Consider the following 21,347-nt stretch of genomic DNA (forward strand, 5'->3'; position numbering starts at 1 on the left):
TGAAAGGCAGAATTGGTTCCTGGAGTCTGGCTGCAGGGCCCAGGGACCCCAGAGGTGGTGTCAGGTTGCTGATGAGGGAAGGGGTCAAGTTCCTGGCACAGTTGAATATGGGATCTGGGATGTCCTGAAGGTTGCATTGGCCTGCTAGTGGGCAGGACCAGGGCCCCGCCAGTCCTAGAGTAGGGTGTGGTCTTCTGTTGGCAGACTCAGCCTGCTGGCTGAGAGATCGTAGTTTTCACGCTTCTGCTGTCTGCCCCCCCTGGTGGGTGAGGCTGGTCTAGATAGAGGCTTCCTGGTGGGAGGGGCCTGTGCCTGCCCACTGGTGGGTAGAGCTGGGTCTTGACTCTCTGGTGGTCAGGACTGTGTCTAGAGGCATGTCTAGAGATGGCTATGGGCTCAAGAAGCCTTTCGGCAGCCTGGCCCCTCCCAGTTAATTGTCTGACCTGACGCTTTTGGGTGGGTCAGGTCTTGGCACTAATGAGCCAAAATGGCAGCGGCCAGGATTGCTCGCACCACTGAATGTTCCCACATATGCCTGCCAGCAGAATTTATGTCCTAGGCTGAGCTTCAACTGCTTCCACCCCACCCCCACCCCACCCCCAACCACCACCTCTCCAGGAGACCCTCCAAGACCAGCAGATAGGTCTCACCCAGGCGCCTATCAAGTAACTACTTTTGTCCATGTGAGGTTTTGTGTGCATCTTTAAGGTCTTTTCCCCCAGTCCTGTGGAGCTCCTGAAATTAAGCCCCACTGGCCTTCACAGCCAAATGTTCTGGGGGGCTCGTCTCCCTGATGCTGGATCCCTGGACTGGGGAACCCAACGTGGGGCTCAGAACTCTCACTCCTGTGGGAGAATCTCTGCAATATAATTATTTTCCAGTGTGAGGGTCTCCCACCTGGGGGAGACCTCTTGCCTGTCTCACTGTGGTTTCTTCTTTATGTTTTTAGCTGAAGAAATCTTTTCTGGTAGTGGCAGTCTTTTTTGTTGATGGTTGTTCTGCAGTGTGATTTTGATGTGCCCATGAGAAAAGGTCTTTCTATTCCACCGTCCTGTCTGCTCTTTCTTAACTGATTCCTGAGCAAATACACTTAACCTGAGCCAGTTCATCAGTCATGTTGACCTCACTAGTAGTAAGTCAAGGCAATTAAATTTGAGTGCAAGATTCATTAAGTACCTACTATGATTCAAGTACTAGGCATAAAAGAAGAGATAAGGCTGTCTACTTTTGTTCTTGGCAAACAAGACAAATATAACACACATTTACAGCCATTCTATGTTGGACCCAGTCCAATCCTTTTTTTTTTTTTTTTTTAGCCCACCATCCCTTCCTCCTTCTTTAAAACTTATGAGTCCAGTCTTATCTCAACCCTTATCAATCTCTACTTCTCAATGAGAGCCCACGTTCTCCTTTCATTTCTCTACCTACCTACTGTTTCCAGCTCCTACACACATCTGACCCTCTGTGGTTACCATGTATGCTTGTGGGTTTTCTCTTTACTTTAAACTCTCTTGAACAAACTCAGTTTACATTTAGGGGCAGCTGCGATGTGCAGAGCCATGTGGTAACTGAGAGAGATCACTAGATACATGAGACTCGGTTCCTTCCTTCAAGATATTGGGGCTTCAGCACAGTATATACCCAGCCTGAGGCAGGGCAACAGGCAGATGGAGTGAGAATGAACTACTGCAGTGAATGCAGAGCAGAGAGATTTTCTTTGCAATTGTTGCAGAAATGGAGATGCAGTGGGGAGATGAAAGGATTCAAAGTTACTCGTGCCTATACATCTATCTCAGGGGCTCAGGTCCCTTCATCTGTTCCAGTAAGTAGAGTCATTTCATTCCTAGCTAAAAATTTTGCCAGTGACTCAGTCCTTCTAATACTGAGCCCTTTCCCTCAAAGGATTATCCTCATAGTTGTAGAAGCATTCCTTCCCTCCTTCCATAAAATTAAGACAGTCGGTTCCCAAGAGCTGCCATCTGACCCACTTTGCTGTTGTTCACTCACTCAGTTGTGTCCAACTCTTCGCAACCCTGTGGACTACAGCATACCAGGCTCTTCTGTCCTCCACTATCTCCCAGAGGTTGCTCAGAGTCATGTACTTGAGTTGGTGATGCTATCTAACCATCTCATCCTCTGCTGCCCCATTCTTTTGCCTTCAATCTTTCCCAGCATCAGGGTCTTTTCCAATGAGTTGGCTCTTCACATCAGGTAGCCAAAGTATTAGAGCTTCAGCTTCAGTCCTCCCATTAGATATTCAGGATTGATATCCATTAGGATTGACTGGTTGATCTCCTTGCCACTCAGGAGGCTTCTCCAGCACCACAATTAGAAAGCATCAGTTCTTTGTCACTCAGCCTTCTTTATAGTCCAGCTCTCATATTTGTACAAATTTTCCAATCAAAATCTGAATCCTTTGGACCTCCAGAGATGACCCTAATCAAAAATAAAATAGAAAATAAAACATAGTTTAAAATGTGGGAAAAAATCAGTGAAATTTTTCAAGTATCGATATTATCATGACAGCTTTTGCAAAGAGTTATATTGTAAAGAAAGCAAATATAGATCGGGATGGGGAATACATGTAAATCCATGGCTAATTCATTTCAATGTATGACAAAAACCACTGCAATGATGTAAAGTAATTAGCCTCCAACTAATAAAAATAAATGAAAAAAAAAAAAAAAAGAAAGCAAATATAGACGTGTTCTTCTTAAGTAAATATGGCTCCTGGGTGAGGTTTTGAATTAAAAGTCTTTTAGGAAAAGTAATAACACATATGAATAAAAATCATGGGGGTCATGTGAAAAATGAGGGGTCTTAAAAGTGCTGATACGTTTGCATTTGGATCCTTGTTTTCATTAAAATCTTCAAAGAAAGCTGCCCCTGGATTCCTCAAAGTTGGCTCAAAACATGCAGCATTAGTTACTATGATAAGCATTTCTTTGGTCCCAGAATGTATTGCATCTTGTGCTTCCCTACAGATACTAAATGTCCCTCAAATAAAGGTACTGTGAAAAGGGAAACCCAAGATTAACAGAGATAAAATATCAGGTCCCTATTCCACTTCCTTTATTCTATCAAATTCTGTAGTTAATAATCTGGGCATTTTTTTCTTGCAAAATTTTTTTTAAATTTTATATTGGGGTATAGTTGATTAACAATTTTGTGTTAGTTTCAGGTGTAGAGCAGAGTGATTCAGTTATATATGCATGTATCTATTCTTTTTCAAATTCTTTTCCCATTTAGGTTATTAAAGAATATTGAGCAGAGTACCCTGTGTTATACAGTAGGTCCTTGTTAATTATCTATTTTAAATACATTAGTGTGTATATCTCAATCCCAAACTCCCAGTTTATCCCCCCACCCCACCATCTTTCCTCTTTGGGGACCATAAGTTTGTTTTCTAAATCTGTGACGCTGTTTTAATGAGTTCATTGGTACCTTTTTTGTTTCCACATGTAGGTGATATCATATGATATTTGTCCTTCTCTGTCTGACTTACTCTGACTTGGTATGGTAAACTCTAGGTCCATCCGTTTTGCTACAAATGGCAAAATTATTTAATTTTTAATGGCTGAATAATATTTCATTGTATATATGTACTAAATCTTCTTTATTCCTCTGTCAATGGACATTTAGAAGCTTCCGTATCTTGGCTATTATAAACAGTGCCGCAGTGAACATTGGGAGGTATGCATGTATCCTTTTGAACAAAGGTTTTTTCCAAATATATGCCCAGAAGTGGAATTGCTAAATATTAATTTAAAAATAAAGCTAAAGTAGGTAGTTTCATTTTGAGATTTAAAGGCACTTCTGTACTGTTCTGCATAGTGACTATACCAGTCTACATTCCCACCAACAGTGTAGGAGGGATCCCTTTTCTCCACACCCTCTCCAGCATTTATTTCTAGACATTTTGATGATAACCATTCTGACTGGTGTGAGGGGATATCTCATGGTAGCTTTGATTTGCATTTTCCTAATCATTAGTGATGTTGAGCACCTTTTAATGTGCATCTAGGCTATCTAAATGTCTTCTTTGCAGAAATCTTTATTTAGGTCTTCTGCCTATCTTTGATTGGGTTGTTTTTTTTTTTTTTTTGACATTGAGCTACATGAGCTGTTAGTAAATTTTGGAGATTAATCCTTATCAGTCACATTTTTTTGCAAGTATTTTCTCCCTTTCTGTGGGTTGTCTTTTCATGTTTTTAAATGGTTTCCTTTGCTGTGTGAAAGCTTTTGAGTTTAATTAGGTCACATTTGTTTGTTTTTGTTTTTATTCCCAATATTCTAGGACATGGACCAAAAAAAGATTTTTGCTATAATTTATGTTAAGGAGTGTTCTGAATTTGTTTTTCTCTAAAAGATTTATAATAGTATCAGGTCTTACATTTAGATCTTTACTTCATTTTGAGTTTATTTTTGTGTATAGTGTTAGAAATGTTCTAATTTCATTATTATACATGTAGCTGCCCGGTTTTCCCAGCACCATTTATTGAAGAGAGAGTCTTTTCTCCATTGTATGGTCTTGCCTCCTTTGTTGTAGATTAATTGACCATAAGTGTGTGAGTTTATTTCTGGTCTTTCAATCCTGCTCCAATGGTCAGTATTTCTGTTTTTGTGTCAGTACCATACTGTTTTGATTACTGTTGCTTTGTAGTATTTTCTGAAGTCAGCAGCCTATTTACTCCATTTTTCTTCCTCAAGATTGCTTTGGCTCTTCAGTTTCTCATTTCCATTGTTGGTGTTCAGTCACTAATTCATGTCTGACTCTTTGTGACCCCATGGACAGCAGCACATCAGGCTTCTGTGCCCCTCACTGTCTCCCAGAGTTTGCTCAAACTCATGTATATCGAATCAGTGATGCCATCCAACCATCTCATCCACTGTCAGCAGCTCTTCCTCCCATCCTGTCTTTCCCAGTTTCAGACTCTTTTCCAATGAGTCAACTCTTTCCATAGGGGGCCAAAGTACTGGAGCTTCAGCTTCCACAGAAGTCCTTCCAATGAATATTCAGGGTTGATTTTCTTTAAGATTGACTGGTTTGATCTCCTTGCTGTCCAAGGGACTCTCAGAAGTCTTCTCCAACACCACAGTTCAAAAGCATTCTTTAGTGCTCAGCCTTTCTTATGGTCCAGCTCTCATATCTGTACATGACTACTGGAAATACCATTGCTTTGACTGCACAGACTTTTGTCTACAAAGTGATATCTCTGCTTTTTAATACACTGTCTAGGTTTGTCACAGTTATTCCTCCAAGGAGCAAGTGTCTTTTAATTTCATGGCTGCAGTCACCATCTGCAGTGATTTTGGAGCCCAAGAAAATAAAATCTGTCACTGTTTCTACTTTTCCCCCATCTATTTGCCATGAAGTTATGGAACCAGATGCCACAATCTTAGTTTTTTATATGTTGAGTTTTAAGCCAACTTTTTCACTCCCCTCTTTCACCCTCATCAAGAGGTTCTTTAGTTCCTCTTTGCTTTCTGCCATTAGAGTAGTATGATCTGCATGTCTGAGCTTGATATTTCTCCAACAATCTTGATTCCAGCTTGTAATTCATCCAGCTGGGCATTTCACATAATGTACTCTGTATATAAATTAAATAAGCAGAGTGACAATATACATCCTTGCCATACTCCTTTCCCAATTTTGATCAGTCTGTTATTCCATGTCCAGTTCTAACTGTTGCTTCTTGACCCATTGTACAGGTTTCTCTGGTGGCAGGTAAGGTTGTCTGGTATTCCTATCTCTTTAAAATTTTCCACAGTTTGTTGTGATCCACACAGTCAAAGTCTTTAGCATAGTCAATGAAGCAGAAGTAGATGATTTTTCTGGAATCAATTCAGTTCAGTTAGTCGTGTCAGACTCTTTGTGACCCCATGGACTGTAGCACGCCAGGCCTCCCTGTCCATCACCAACTCCCAGAGTTTACTCAAACTCATGTCCATTGAGTTTGAGAGATGCTATCCAACCATCTCATCCTCTGTCGTCCCCTTCTGCTCCTGCCTTCAATCTTTCCCAGCATCAGGGTCTCTTCAAATGAGTCAGTTCTCATGAGGTAGCCAAAGTATTGGAGTTTCAGCTTCAGCATCAGTCCTTCCAATGAATATTCAGGACTGATTTCCTTTAAGATGGACTGGTTGGATCTCCTTGCAGTCCAAGAGACTCTCAAGAGTCTTCTCCAACACCACAGTTCAAAAGCATCAATTCTTTGGCGCTCAGCTTTCTTCACAGTCCAACTCTCACATCCATACGTGACTACTGGAAAAACCATAGCCTTGACTAGACGGACCTTTGTTGGCAAAGTAAGGTCTCTGATTTTTAATATGCTATCTAGGTTGGTCATAGCTTTTCTTCCAAGGAGCAAGCATCTTTTAATTTCATGGCTGCAGTCACCATCTACAGTGATTTTGGAGCCCAAAAAAATAAAGTCTGTCACTGTTTGCACTGTTTCCCTATCTATTTGCCATGAAGTGATGGGACCAGATTCCATGACCTTAGTTTTCTGAATGTTGGATTATAAGTCAACATTTTCACTCTCCTCTTTCACTTTCCTAAAGAGGTTCTTTAGCTCTTCTTCACTTTCTGCCATAAGGGTGGTGTGATCTGCAGATCTGAGGTTATTGCTATTTCTCCCAGCAATCTTGATTCCAACTTGTGCTTCATCCAGCCCAGCATTTCTCATGATGTACTCTGCATATAAGTTACCCTTGCTTTTTCTATGATTTAATAAACATTGGCAATTTGGTTTCTGGTTTCTCTGCTTTTTCTAAATCCAGCTTGTACAATTGGAAGTTATCAGTTAACATACTGTTGAAACCTAGCTTGAAGGATTTTGAGCATTAACTTGCTAGTATGTGAAATGAGTGCAGATGAATGGTAGTTTGAACATTCTTTGCATTGTCTTTCTTTGGGATTGGAATGAAAACTGACCTTTTCCAGTCCTGTGGCCACTGCTGAGTTTTCTAAATTTGCTGGCATATTGAGTGCACCATTTTAACAGCATCATCTTTTGAAATAGCTCAGCTAGAATTCCACCACTTCCACTAGCTTTGTTCATAATAATGCTTCCTAAGGTCTACTTGAATTAACACTCCAGGATGTCTGGCTCTAGGTGAGTGACTATGCCATTGTGGTTACCTGGATCATTAAGACCTTTTTTGTATAGTTCTTCTATGTATTCTTGCCACCTCTTCTTAATCTCTCTGCTTCTGTTAGATCCTTGCTGTTCCTGTCCTTGTTTGTGCCCATCTTTGCATTAAATGTTCCCTTGGTATCTCCAATTTTCTTGAAGAGATCTCTACTCTTTCCCATTCTATTGTTTTCCTCTATTTCTTTGCATTGTTCACTTAAGAAGGCTTTCTTCTCTCTCCTTGCTATTCTCTGAAACTCTGCATTCAGTTGGATATATCTTTCCCTTTCTCCTTTGCTTTTCACTGCTTTTCTCAGCTATTTGTAAGACCTTCTTAGATAACCACTTTGCCTTCTTGCATTTCTTTTCCTTTGGGATGATTTTGGTCACCACCTCCTGTACACTGTTACAAACTTCTGTCCACAGTTCGTCAGGCACTCTGCCTACCAGATCTCATCCCTTGGATCTATTCATCACCTCCACTGTATAATCATAAAGGGTTTTATTTAGGTCATACCTGAATGGTCTAGTGATTTTCCCTCCTTTCTTCAATTTAAGCCTGAATTTTGCAATAAGGAGATCATGATCAGAGCCACAGTCAGCTCCAGGTCTTCTTTTTGCTGACTTTATAGAGCATTTCCATCTTCAGCTGCAAAGAATATAATCAGTCTGATTTCAGTGTTGACCTTTTGGTGATATCCATGTGTAGAGTCATCTCTTGTGTTGTTGAAAGAGGGTGCTTACGGTAAGCACTGCGTTCTTTTGGCAAAACTCTTTTAGCCTTTGCCCTGCTCCATTTTGCACTCTAAAGCCAAAGCTTCCATACATATTGTAAAATTTTTTGTTCTACTTCTCTGAAAAATGCCATTGGTAATTTTATAGGGATTGCATTGAATCTACAGATTTCTATGGGTATTGTAGTCATTTTGATAATATTGATTCTTTCAATCCAGGTATATGGTATAGCTTTTTTATCAGATTGTGTCATCTTTTATCTCTTTCATCAGCGTGTTGTAGTTTTCAGAGTTCAAGTCTCTTGCCTCCTTAGGTAGGTTTATTCCTAGATGTTTTATTCTTTTTGATGTGATTATAAATGGGACTGTTTCTTTAACTTCTCTTTCTTATCTTTCCTTGTTAATGTATAGGAGTGTTTCAGATTTCTGTTTATTAATTTTATATCCTGAAATTTTACTGAATTCATTGATGCGCTCTAACAGTCTTTTGGTACCATCTTTAAGATTTTCTGTTTATATCATGTCACTTGCAAACAGTAACAGTTTTACTTCTTTTCCAGTTTGGATTCCTTTTATTTCTTTTTACCTCTGATTGTCAGGGCTAGGACTCCCAAAACTATGTTAAATAAAAGTGGTGAGTGGACACGCTTGTCTTATTTCTGATCTTGGAGGGAATGCTTTCAGCTTTTCACCATTGAGGATGATGCTAGTTATATTGTTGTTGTTCAGTTGTTAAGTTGTGTCCAACTCTTTTCCACCTTATGGACTGCAGCATGCCAGGCTTCCCTGTCCTTCACTATCTCCCGAAGTTTGCTCAGATTCATGTCCTTTGAGTCAGTGATGCTATCTAACCATCTCATCCTCTGCCACCCTGTTCAACTCCCACCCTCAATATTTTCCAGAGTCAGGGTTTTTTCCAATGAGTCAGCTCTTCACATCAGATAGCCACAGCATTGAAGCTTCAGCATCAGTCCTTCCAATAAATATTCAGGGTTGATTTCCTTTAAGATTGACTGGTTTGAAGCCAGCTTTTTCATTCTCCTCTTTCACATTCATCAAGAGGATCTTTAGTTCCTCTTCACCTTCTGCCATTAGGGTGGTGTCATCTGCATATCTGAGGTTGTTGATATTTCTCTCAGCAGTTTTGATTCCAACTTGTGATTCATCCAGCTTGGCATTTCACATGATGTACTCTGCACATAAGTTAAATAAAGAGGGTAACAATATACCGCCTTGTGGTACTCCTTTCCCAATTTTGAACCAGTCAGTTGTTCCATGTCTGGGTCTTTGTTGCTTCTTGACCCACATAACAGGTTTCTTAGGAGACAGGTAAGGTGGTCTGGTATTCCTATGTCTTTAAGAATTTTCCACAGTTTGTTGTGATTCACACAGTCGAAGGCTACAGGTTTGTCATACACGGCCTTCATTATGTTGAGGTATGTCCCCTCTTGGCCACTTTCTGGAGAGTTTTTATCGTAAATGGGTATTGAATTTTGTCAAAAGATTTTTCTGCTTCCTTTGAGATGATCATATGGTTTTTATTCTTCAATTTGTTAATATGGTGTATCACACTGATTTGTGGATGCTGAAAAAATCCTTGCATCCCTGGGATAAATCCCTCTTAATCATGGTGTAAATCATCTTAATGTACTATTGAATTTGGTTTGCTGATATTTTGTTGAGGATTTTTGTGTCTGTGTTCATCAATGATATTGGCCTGTAATTGTGTGTGTGTATGTGTCCATGTGCATATTATCTTTGCCTGGTTTTGGTATCAGGGTGATGGCAGACTCATAGAATGAGTTTAAGAGTGTTACTCCCTCTGTAATTTTTTAGAATAGTTTCAGAAATATTAACTCTTCTCTAAATGTTTGATAGACTTCACCTGTGAATCCTTCTGGTCCTGGACTTTCGTTTGTTTGGAATTTTTTTTATCACAATTTCAATTTAAGTACTTATGATTGGTCTGTTCATATGTTCTATTTCTTCCTAGTTCAGTTTTGAGAGATTGTACCTTTCTAAGAATTTGCCCACTTCTTCTAGGTTGTTCATTTTATTGGCATATAGTTGTTTGCAGTTGGAGTCTTTGTATTTCAGTGGCGTCCATTATAATTTCTTTTTCATTTCTAATTTTCTTTATTTGAGCCCTCTCTCTTTTTTCCTGGTGAGTCTGGCTTAAGATTTATCAATTTTGTTTACCTTTTAAAAGAGCCAACTTTTAGTTCCATTTATCTTTGCTATTATTTTGTCTCTATTTTATTTCTTTCTGCTCTGATCTTTACATTTTTCCTTCTGCTAACTTTAGATTTTGTTTACTCTTCTTTCTCTAATTGCTTTAGGTATTCTTTATTTGAGATTTTTCCTGTCTCCTCAGGTACAATTGTATTGCTGAAACCCATAGGTTTTGGATTGTCATGTCTTGATCTGTCTATAGGTATTTTTGTTATTTCCATCTTGATTTCTTCAGTGACTCACTGGTTGATTAGTAGCATATTGTTTTGCCTCCATATGTTGTTGTTTTCCTTTTTTTTTTTTTTTTCCTGTGTCCTGGTGTGCACGAGACCATGTCTACACCAAAGGTGGAGTCTTGTTTCCCCTAGTCTTACGGAATTCCTGTGATCAAACCCCACTGGCCTTCAAAGCCAGAGTCTCTGGGGGCTTTTCCTCCCATTGCTAGAGCTGCCAGCTGGTGAGCCTGATGTGGGGCTCAAGACTCCTTGGCAGAATTTCTGCAATGTAATTACTTTCCAGCATGTGGGTTGCCTACCTACCAGGTATGGGCCTTGATTTTATCATGATTACATGCCTCCTACCATCTTGTTGCATCTTCTTCTTTTTCTTTGGATGTAGGATATCTTTTCCGGCCAGTTCCAGTGATTTTCTTGTCGATAGTTATTCTGCAAGCTAGTTGTGATTTTGATATCTTCATAAGACCAGGTGAGCTCACGTCCTTCTACTCCGCCATCTTATCTCCCTAAAAAACTGTTCTTTTAAATATGTGTGTGTGCACACACAATATTCGCAAGCACTGAGTAATTCTGGTAAAAGCCAGTCCTCAATTTTGAGCAAAGAGTTTTTATAAACAACAGCAACCCACTCTCCCACCACCGAAGAAAGAAAAATTCTTCCCGCACTCTTTGAACCTTAAAGAGTGTTTTTATAGGCCAGCTCATTGTTTGTCTTCTCTCTGAAAAATTAGAAAGGATAACTGCTTTGATGGCTTCTACAGAAAAAGACAATTTCCATGATTTCATTTCTTGACAAAGAACAGCTACCTCACTTGGTTTCTGCCACATGTAAGCAAATTCCCAGATGTAAAATCTCCCCTCAGAGGAAGCAATGTGAGTCCACAAAACTATCTTGAATTCTGCCCCCAGCTTCCCCTGGCCGTGCAAGGTGGCCAAGTGGCAGGGGGAGGCGTGGGACAAGTGGCTTGACCGTGTGCACGCAGCCTGCGCGGTGGCTGTGGCTATCCGGGTGGCTTCTGCTCTGTCACCGCTTGATCTGGCTAGTCTCTCCACAAAAAAAAAAAAAACAAAAAAAACAATGCCTGCCTGTCTTTTATAATATTCTGTCTTAAAAGAGAGGTATCTCCAGGGAGAGAACAGGACCCTAAAAGTCCAAGGCCTGGAATTCCTCCTTTCTCTCTTTCAATTTTAAACAGGAAACATTCATGCTAAGAGGGTCCGGAGGGAGCATTGATTGTATGTTCATTTTAAGGCAGATAATGTTTGTGTGTTGCAAATGTCAGTGATTTATCCCAAGGGCTTAAAATGAGTGCAGAAAAACCACATGTTTCACTTCATGCAGAGAAATATCATCAGTAGATTCTGAGAGAAAACACAGGTTAGGGGGGTTTTTTTTGTTTGTGGTTTTTTTTAAAGTGTTTTGAAAATCTCTAACATGAACCAAAAGGAAGTAGAAATGAGCATGGTGGGAGAGGGGGGGAGCTTAAAATATTGTACAATAAAAGATATAATGAATGCTGGAAGTTTTCTAAAAAAAAAAAAAAAAAAAAACAACATTCTAAAGGAAAGAGAAGATGAAATCCCCATCCTTTATTTCACAGGGCTGGGGTGACAGATTACACATTTGTGCTCTATTTGTCATGGGCAATTTAAAACAGAGCAAAGCAAACTGCACTGAATAATAACAGTTGATGCTATAATAACTTGTACACAAACAATTTAATTTTTTTACCTGAAAACTCTAACTAAATTAACCCAGGCTCAAGGATCTCTCTTTCATTATTACACATAGCCAAATTAAGACATAAAAAAGTAGAGAAAAATTCTATTGTTCATCCTTTTGAATGTGTTCACGTGCTGCTTTCCACATGGACTCAAGCTTGGAGCTTGTCAAACCATCATTGATTTGGGGAATTTACAGAGCTGTTTTCCCATCAAACTCTGCAGATTACAGGGTGATTGTGACCCTCATTGACAGTGCTTGATTAACCACAGACACCGTATTCTTACAGCCCTGTCATTTCTTTCAAGTGTTCTATCAGGTTGTACTCTGACATTGGAGAGCTTTCCATTAATTGTTATTGTTGCTCTTTTCCTTGAAAAAGAAATAATAAAAAGAGGAATGGTAGAAAGTGGGGAGGATCTGGGCATGATGTTAGGGAATATGTGCACAGAAGGTTTATGGGATTTTAAGAGCTGCAAACAGAACTCATCTGTTTAACCCCAGGCTAGATAAGATGCAGTCATCTGTACATTGTTTAGAGACGTATTGCTTCTGTTATGGCAAATGGATCAGAAGATGCTTGTTGTCTTAGCAGAGAGAGCCAGACAGGGTCGCTTTATGTTAGTGTTTATTCTTGCCCTGGACCTTTCTGTGTGCCTACTCATTACACAGTGCAACTTACAGCTGGTTTGACTTTTCCCAGTCTGCTACCGGCTGGGTGGTGCTTACTGACTTTGCAGTAGAATTGCTTCATATCAAAGTTATAGGTGGATAATTCCAGACTCTTAGTTGGGACTTCTTCCAGGAACTGTGGAAAGAGGGCATACTAATCCACACAGATGTGTCACAGAAGCCAACCAGAGTTAGACCAAGACTATATGGCCTGTGTGAAGAATAGCCCACGGACCTAGGAGAAAAATGAGTTCATTCCCTGGGAAGTTTATGACTCCAGATAACATGTGCATTTCTACCACCATGTCTATGTCAGGATTCAGGGAGGTGGAGAAGGAAGGGGGTGAGCCATTACTAGTATTAATAGAGCCAAACTCAGCCTTGTTTAGGGAACTCGCTTGGTTACTATAATAAAGGCCAACATATAAACAAGATAGAAGAAAATTTCTCTGTTAGGCACCTAACTGATATGGTGGCTTCATGGTGTAGAGGAATCAGGCTCTTTTCTTCTTGTCCTGCCTTCCTCAGCATGTGGCTTTCTCCTTATGATCTTTATTATGGCCACTCTTAGCAGCCAACAGAAAGGAGGGAAGAGGAGAGGGTCCCTTTCTTCCTTTTCAGGGTATGCATCATGGCTATTCACATCCCATTGGCCAGATCCAGTCTGTGGCCACGCCAGGCTGCAGGGAGGCTGAGGGATGTGGTCATCAGCTGGGCAACCAGCTTAGTGGTCGCTGATACGTGTCTCGTCTTCTCTTTCCAGGGGAGGACCAGCAGATCCTGTGGACTACCTGACAGCCGCATCTCGAGGGCTCTACAAGGAAAGAGAGCTTCCCTATTACCCAGGGGCTCATCCTGTGCATCCACCCAAAGGAAGCTATCCTCGCCCCCCAGACCTGAGAGTCACAGATCTCCGGTATCCCCAGTACTATCCACCCCCACCAGCCCCCCAGCACAAAGGACCTTTCCGACAAGATGTCCCGCCTTCCCCTCCTCAGCACCACAGAGTACCAGCCTACCCAGAAATGGGCAGACCAGGGCCCCGAGGGAGCAGCCCAGATCAGTATCCCTATCGAACCCAGGATCCCAGGCAGAAGAACCCCATGACCGCAGCCGTGTAGCTGACCACCACCAAGCTCAGCCCAGCCTGGGATGGAAGACATCCAGCATCACCTTTGTCCTTCCTACACCTTAAGGCCTTCTTCCTATTGAGAATTCTCTATGGTACAGGTTGGATTTTTCTCACTGAAGCTGCAACACTTGACCACTAATCAGAAAGAATGGAGTAGGAGTTTGGGGAGGGAAATCAGAAGGAAAAGGAAGGATAGGGCCATAAAAACAAAACTGTCTGATATCTGAAATATATTTAGAATTGTTCAGTTCACTGAGAGTGGCAGTTGAACAGGCAAATAGCAGTGGAGGTCTACAGCATGGCCACCTCCCTGGAACACAAACATGCATAGCATTGGCGTCATGGAGGGGAGAGGGGCCAGTCTGTCTGGGACATCATCCATTCAGAAGCTAAGCTGCAGCCACCTCCTGAAGTTGTTAAGTCTGTGAAGAATAGCTACAAATATGGGCATCCTAAGAGAGTAGTCTTCGCATTGAGAAAACAAACATGAAGAGTGAGCTCCTTGAAATGTTTTGTACCCAGAGGAAGGCTGCATTTATTTGTAGCATTTCTCAGGTTCTCAGTACCACTCACTTGGTATAAGCATTTCACGTTTCCTCACTTTTTATATAAAAAATGTGAATGCAGTATTAGTTTCCTGGGAGAATTCACAAAGCTAGTCAGAGCTTCCAGAACAAATCTATGCCTAGGATCAAGGCAATCAGACTAAAAGGCTATAATTTCCATGGTCCTCACCTTCCTTTCTCCCACATCCCAGGCAAGATAGCATAGAGCTATCTGGCTTCAGACTCATCCCCAAATCTCCTGCTTGTCATTATTGTAACTGGGGCCTTTACTTTAAGACTCCCACTTGAGAGCGGAGATGTACTCAGGAAAGAGAGGACCCACTGGTGAGGTCACACAGGAAGCAGTGCTCTGAAGATGCCAATTCTAGACTCAGTGCCAAATAGCACCAGATGCACCCAGGGTCGGGAAAGGGCTGACGGTGCTCTTTGGGAATGATAACTAGCAAGCAATAGTAGTGTGTGTGTATGTGTGCGTGTTTATGAAGGTGTATGATTACCAGTATGGAGAATGGGGGAAAGAAAATACCTTCTGGAAAGTTTGATGAAGAAGAGAATAAAAAGAAAAACAACAAACCAGAAGGGAAGGGAGAAGGAGCATAAAACTAAATCATTCTACATCTGCTCTATTTCATTAACACGAGGCAGAGCAAGACTAAGGCCAAGGTCTCCAGTTGGGGAAAGGTCTTATGGCTTTGCAAAGCTAAAAACCCCACCCTCCAAAATCCCTCACATTTCTTTAGAGCTTTGCACATATATTCTACTTATTTCAACATAGATTAGAACCTCTAAACCCTGACCCAAATGAGAACACAAGACTGCGAAACAGCAAAGCATGGAGAAGCAACTCAAAGTGCTCAGTGACCCCTGCAGTCCTCTAAGCCTTTGTGCACTCCTTCTTCAGCCTCTTCCCCCAAAAATGTCTTGAGCTCAGCTCAGACATTCTGGCTGAGATTAGAATACCTCTGATGGCTAGGATTTAATAAATTATAGTATTGATGTTATTGAATACATAGAGTATCTATCCTGCCCGGTTTAGTATTTTTTTTTAAATTTAAAATATAGTTCTGTTACCAAGAATGATGCAGCTGCTGGGTTTAGACTTAACTAGTGTTATTTACTGAACTTTAAGAGGTATCATTTTCTAAACTACAGTTTACTTACGGCCCTCTTGAGAATAGATTGTCGAGTTGTTTTTGGCCCTCTGTCATCTCTCTTAAGCCAGGCACCTTTAGATTGTTTGCAATTTGTTCTGAGGTTGAGGACTGGGCCCTTCTCACCTCAAGGTGGAATGTAGGTGAGCCATAGGGTTTCCCTACCAACAAGCTGCAAGCTGTCTTCCCTCGAGCTAAATAAACCTTCAAGAAGACAATGATGAGAGAAGTAGGATGTATTTTGAAGCAATAAAAGCCAGCTCTTCAGAATGTTCCATAGTTTAACCAAATTTCTATAGACTACTGGATGTAGCCAAGTCAGAGGTTTCCTTCTGGATTAAGGCCAAGTTCCCCCAGGGGGCAGTGATGGAAGGTGAGACACTCACAGCAGCCCCAGCAGGAAGAATGCCCATCTTTTCACCACGTGGCCACCTTGTGAGCATGGCATCTCCTGCACTAAGGCTCAAGGAGAGGTGCTCCAAGCATGGTTTTCAGTGTGTGTGCTCGGTTGCCCAGTCGTGTCCCACTCTGCCACCCCATGGACTGTAGCCCACCAGACTCCTCTGTCCATGGACTTTTCCAGGCAAGAATATTGGAGTGAAGTTGCCATTTCCTCCTCCAGGGCATCTTCCTGACCCAGGGGTGGTCGAACTGGCATCTCCTGCAGTGGCAGGTGGGTTCTTTACCACTGAGCCAGGTGGGAGGCCCTTTTGTGTTGTATACACACGCAGTAAAGCAATTGCTAATTCTGAGGGGCAGCCAAGGATGTGAATGTACTATTAAAAGTAACGGGAACAGATTATAGCAGTTTTCTTTTCCTCCTTGAAGTATAACACATGACCTATTTGACCTTACCCAGAAGAAGCCAACATTGTGTATGGCAGTCTTCATCAGGTCGAGTAACAGTTAAAACAGCTTGAATGTAAGCTTTATAAATGCCTGTGAACCAACCCAACTGTCACCACCCAGAGGTTATGGAACTCTTTCCCAGTATTTAGAAGAACAGGTTGTTTAGAGTATTGAGAACACCAGGCTATAATCAGTGGGCTCCGAGTAGGGGGAAATAGTTCCTGATTTATTTTTGGCCTTGGTAAACCTCAGTCAGGTGTCTCCTTGTAGCTCAGAATGCAAACAGCCCCCCAAGAAAAGGTGGCACGGAGAGCTTGGTGAGCTGAAAACCCATCAATGTACACCTGCCTGGCTCCTGATCTGACCACTGGGTCATCCAGAGCTTGGAGTGATGTGTTGACCTCAAGTCACTGGATATTTTAAGGAGCTCTTTTTCTGTCCCTTTTTGCAGGAGTAGAGAGATGTAAGGGAGCAGACCACAGAATACTTTTAGATGCAGGCGAACTCAGTCCTCTACAAGGGAGAGAAGAAACACAACATCTCACTAACCCTTCGTGTCATTGGGCTGTGTCAGGATCACTCTTCGTATAGTATTGCTTCCTCACAATATCACATCACTGGATGAAAGGAAAGTTCAGAGTCAGGAGTATTTTCTCAAATCATGGCTGAGTAACAACAAAAAGTGGGGGGAAATTTACTGTGAAGCTCCTTGTTAGGTTTTTAGATCTGTATGTGTTGACTTCACAGTATAGTACAGAGCAAAGATCTTATAATCAAGAGCACCATCACCCCAAGAAGGAAACTCTATGCACACGAACTGATAAAGGAGATTCGAGACTTCACTGTAGCTTGATTTTTACAAAATAACAAAATTAAAACATGGTTCATTATTCCTTCCGAAGATTTATGAACTTCTTGAATGAAACCTATTTTCTGAAGGAAATCCACCTGATAAGTTTTAGAGTTGCTATGCATAGGGTTGATACGTCCCTTCCTTTTCTTTGGAGCAACATCTTAGTATTTCAGGGGGATAGAGAGAGCTGGAGAATTCGGTGTGGACAGCAATGTGTGTCTATAATCAGCATTAAACTCTGAAATTTACAATGAACAGCCTTCAAATTGGTGCTAAATTGGGTAGACACCCTGCTGCTTTCTGAGTCCATGAGCAAAATTCAACTCAGTCCAGATTTAGTGCAATTAGGCAGGAGGGTGTTGGGAGTCAGAAACAGCCCACGATGGTATTTCTCTGTACTCGCAGTTCACACCGACTTAAGTGGAAATGATGCCACAATGAGACCAGAAAGAGGAGTCTCCGTAAGATAGCCCTACAAAGTCACCTTTCTGATAAAAAAGGAGAATGAAAGTGAGATATCTAAAATAAGCCTAGAATCTCCTATGCAGCGCAGCTTCTGAGGGGAACTCTTTCTCCCTCATGTCCTTCCACAGTAATAGAATCTCACACAGCCTGACTTTTAAAGGTGGGTTTCACTACAGCGCAAAGTGGAGAGTGCACTCCCACCCAGACTGTCTCCTGACTCAGCTCTTTCAGACAGTGTTACGTTCCATCTCTGCTGACTGCAGTGCTGTTTACTACTGGGAACATAAAAACAAAACCTGCTGTTTTTACAGTCACTTTTTCTAGTGTTTTCCTTTGCTTATATGATACCAAGTCTGTTCATAAGTTCTGAAGATAAATTATGTGAAATCATATTTTGGCATATGATTGAGGGTGGAGAATGAATTCTTTACGGTCTTTTTTGGATGATCCCATTTGTATCACAGAAACATTTTGGATATTGTTATATATGAATATATAAATTTTTCTTGTTTATTTTGCATTAAAATAAAGCTTTATTCAGTCAGTAAGAGAGTCCTGGTTTTCACCCACCACTGACTTATATTAAGATTTGATGAATGAACGGGTAGAACACCCTAGAACAGCAACATCATAGGGCCAAGGACACCGGGAACTAGCGGCGTCATGTGCTGTTGTTTAGTCGATAAGTGGTGTCCGGCTCTTTGCAAACCCATGGCTGCTCTGTCCATGGGATTTTCCGGACAAGAAAACTGGAGAGGGTTGCCATTTCCTTCTCCAGGGGATCTTCCCAACCCAGGGATAGAACCCACCTGTCCTGCATTGCAGGTGGATTCTTCACCACTGAGCCACCTGGTTAACCACATGCTGTGCTCCCCCAGAGCAGATGCTGAGGTGGGAATGACCAAGCAGAGTGTTTATTTGGGAGAGCACTTGGATTCAGTACCTACAGAAGGCAGAGGAAGAAGACAGGATGGAGCAGAGAGGGAAAAGCTGAGCTGCGTGCCCTTCCAGCTTGGGCTCAGCCAACTCCACGAGGAAATCTGGAGCTTCAGTGGCCCCCATAGAGTTGTCCCAAGTGTGGACACGGGAGAGGGGCATTTATCCCACCATCTCTGTCAGGGGGTATGAGCTACCTCTGAAAGGAGAAGAGACCCAGAACCAGGCAGTTTTCTTCAGGTGAGGCAATCCCCAAAAGGGTTGACAGCTGGGGGTCATCTTTGGGACATATTTACAGTAACTAGAGAATGGCCTTTCATTCTTGAAGTGGGATTTGGGCACCACATCACAGAATTCACAAATGCATCCAACACAGTGACCCCCTCTCTTATGCCAGGATCACGCTCACCCTGTCTAAAGAAACAGGATTCGGAGCTGGTTTTCCTTGAGACCATCCGTATGTTTCCCAAGCAACTTTACTGGCTTATTTCCAGCCCTCTTCTCATTCTCTCTTCAAGTTCATCCACAGCCTTTCAGCTACCATCCTAGACGGATTTGCTCACAATCTCCAGCTCTGATCTGTCTCCTGAGTACATGCATTTCCACTTTCCTACTGGACATCCCTCCTTGGACTTTCCAAAGGCCCTTTGCACTCAACTTGTCCAAACTGAAAACAAGCTTTCTCCAAAGAAACTTGCTTCTTGCGACTCTGTGCTGACCAATTGCACCACCATGTTCACAGTTAAAAACCAAAAAATCCAGAAATAATCCTTGACTCACCATATATAACTCTGCTCCTTGCCCATAACCATCCCCATCTGATGAGATGGAAGGCCGGCAATTCCACCCTGCACTTCTGTCAAATACATCCATTCTTCCTAACATCCTTCCATGGCCTTCATTAAGCATCATCACTTCTCAGCCACTCCCCTGTGATCTCTGCCTCTTATTTAGCTTCCTTCTGACCCACCTCTGTACAGACCCCACCACCTTTGTAAATAAAATTTTATTGGCACACATAGACACTGATTCACTTAAACATTGTCTAATACTCTCTCACACTGTGATATCAACCTCTGCCCTGCACTCCCAGAGGAACTTTTTGAAACAGACAGCTGACCAAATTAGTCTGGAGGCAGCATTGTGTTGTTGAAATAACACTGGCTTTGCACACGGTCAGTCAGTTCAGTCGCTCAGTCATGTCTGACTCTTTGCGATGTATGGACTGCAGCACATGAGGCTTCCCTGTCCATCACCAAATCCCAGAGCTTGCTCAAAGTCACATCCATTGAGTCAGTGATGCCATCCAACCATCTCATCCTCTGTTGTCCCCTTCTGCTGCTAAAATTAGGTTCAACCACGAATTAGCTACATAACCTTGCATAAAATGCTTCTCTCTCTAGGCCTCAGTTTTACCATTTGTGAAATGAAACTACTATACATCTTATGGGATTGTTTTAAGAATCAACTTACAGGACAAACATAGGAGTTATGGGGCCAGTTTGAACCAGCTCCCAGGAGCTAACTCTGCATTTCTTCCCAACTCCATGTTCAGTGATGTCACACTGGTAGCTTGAAATAGGTTATGTTTGAAGCATTCACAACACAGGAATTAGCATACCCTACAAATCAGGACTTTTTCCCTTCTGGAGAGTCAGTTGTTAAACATTACCAGCACACCAGTACATAAAACATAGTTATATGTTTACTAGAATACTGCTATATATAACACACATAGTTGCCCAGCAGTCAAGGAAAATTAATCCTTGCCTCCATTCTCTCTCTCTCTCTTTCTCTCTCACTCACACATATACACATGACTCCGTGCCTCCATTCTCTCTCTCTCTCTCTCTCACACACACACACATAGACACAAGCACACACTCCTCAAAGTCTTTCTGTGGTTAATACTTATGGCTTAAAGTCTGACATCCAAAGCCCTCCAAAATCAGTCCACTGTGCCTTTCTCTCCTCAAGTCTCCTTACTCCCAATTTTACATCTTGTGCTAGTGTTGTTTCAAATTACTTCCATTTATTTGAACCAGGGGTGCATTTAACAGCTTCGCACCACAGCAGCACGTAGTAAATGCAACAGGCAGAGCCTCCCCTGCTCAAAATGCCCTCTGACCTGTGGCTCCTCAGTCTTCCTTCAGATCCCAGACCAACTGACTCTTTCTCCATGAAGACCTGAAGGCAGACACTGGAGGTTGGCTCCTTCATATCCACCGCGCCTTCTTGGAGCAAGACTTACTGCAGGTCGGAGGCATGAAACCTAGAGACCACCTTCTCCAGATTTCCTCCCGGCTTGGGCGATGCAGCTCAGCCTCCACCGGTCAGACCGAACACTCTGGCAGACAGACTACTGAGGCCCAGGCGTGCTTCTGAGGGCAAGCAGAGTACAGAGGCATCTGGTGTTACTGGAGGGGTGTCTGGTCTCTAGCTTCCTGTGGGTCAAGAGGCCATGGGAGGGACATCCACTGTTTTAGCAAGGACCACAGCCGAGGCAGCGTAACTCTGTTGCCCCCAGATGGGGTAATGGCTTTTCAGGGCCCTGACTTTCTGGGTAGCAACTCCTTCAGTGGGCCAGTTCTGTAACATTCTGAGATTTGTTCCTGGAAGACCTGCCTGGAGCACTCTCTAGCCCTTCCAACACCGACAACAC

At 42.1% G+C, this 21,347-nt stretch overlaps 1 protein-coding gene across 2 annotated transcripts in view; it reads left to right on the forward strand.

Moving 5' to 3' along the window:
• PARD3B (par-3 family cell polarity regulator beta) overlaps window positions 1-18,297 on the forward strand; it is a 1,140,410-nt gene extending 1,122,113 nt beyond the window's left edge. For both annotated transcript variants that reach the window (XM_070458512.1, XM_070458513.1), the window contains one exon: window positions 13,497-18,297. In XM_070458512.1, the coding sequence (XP_070314613.1) occupies window positions 13,497-13,854 (358 nt within the window). In that variant the 3' untranslated portion in view covers window positions 13,855-18,297. The remainder of the gene's footprint in view (window positions 1-13,496) is intronic.
• Window positions 18,298-21,347: the final 3,050 nt, after the last annotated feature.

Source organism: Odocoileus virginianus, chromosome 30 (genome assembly GCF_023699985.2).
Source record: "Odocoileus virginianus isolate 20LAN1187 ecotype Illinois chromosome 30, Ovbor_1.2, whole genome shotgun sequence".
NCBI lineage: Eukaryota > Metazoa > Chordata > Mammalia > Artiodactyla > Cervidae > Odocoileus > Odocoileus virginianus.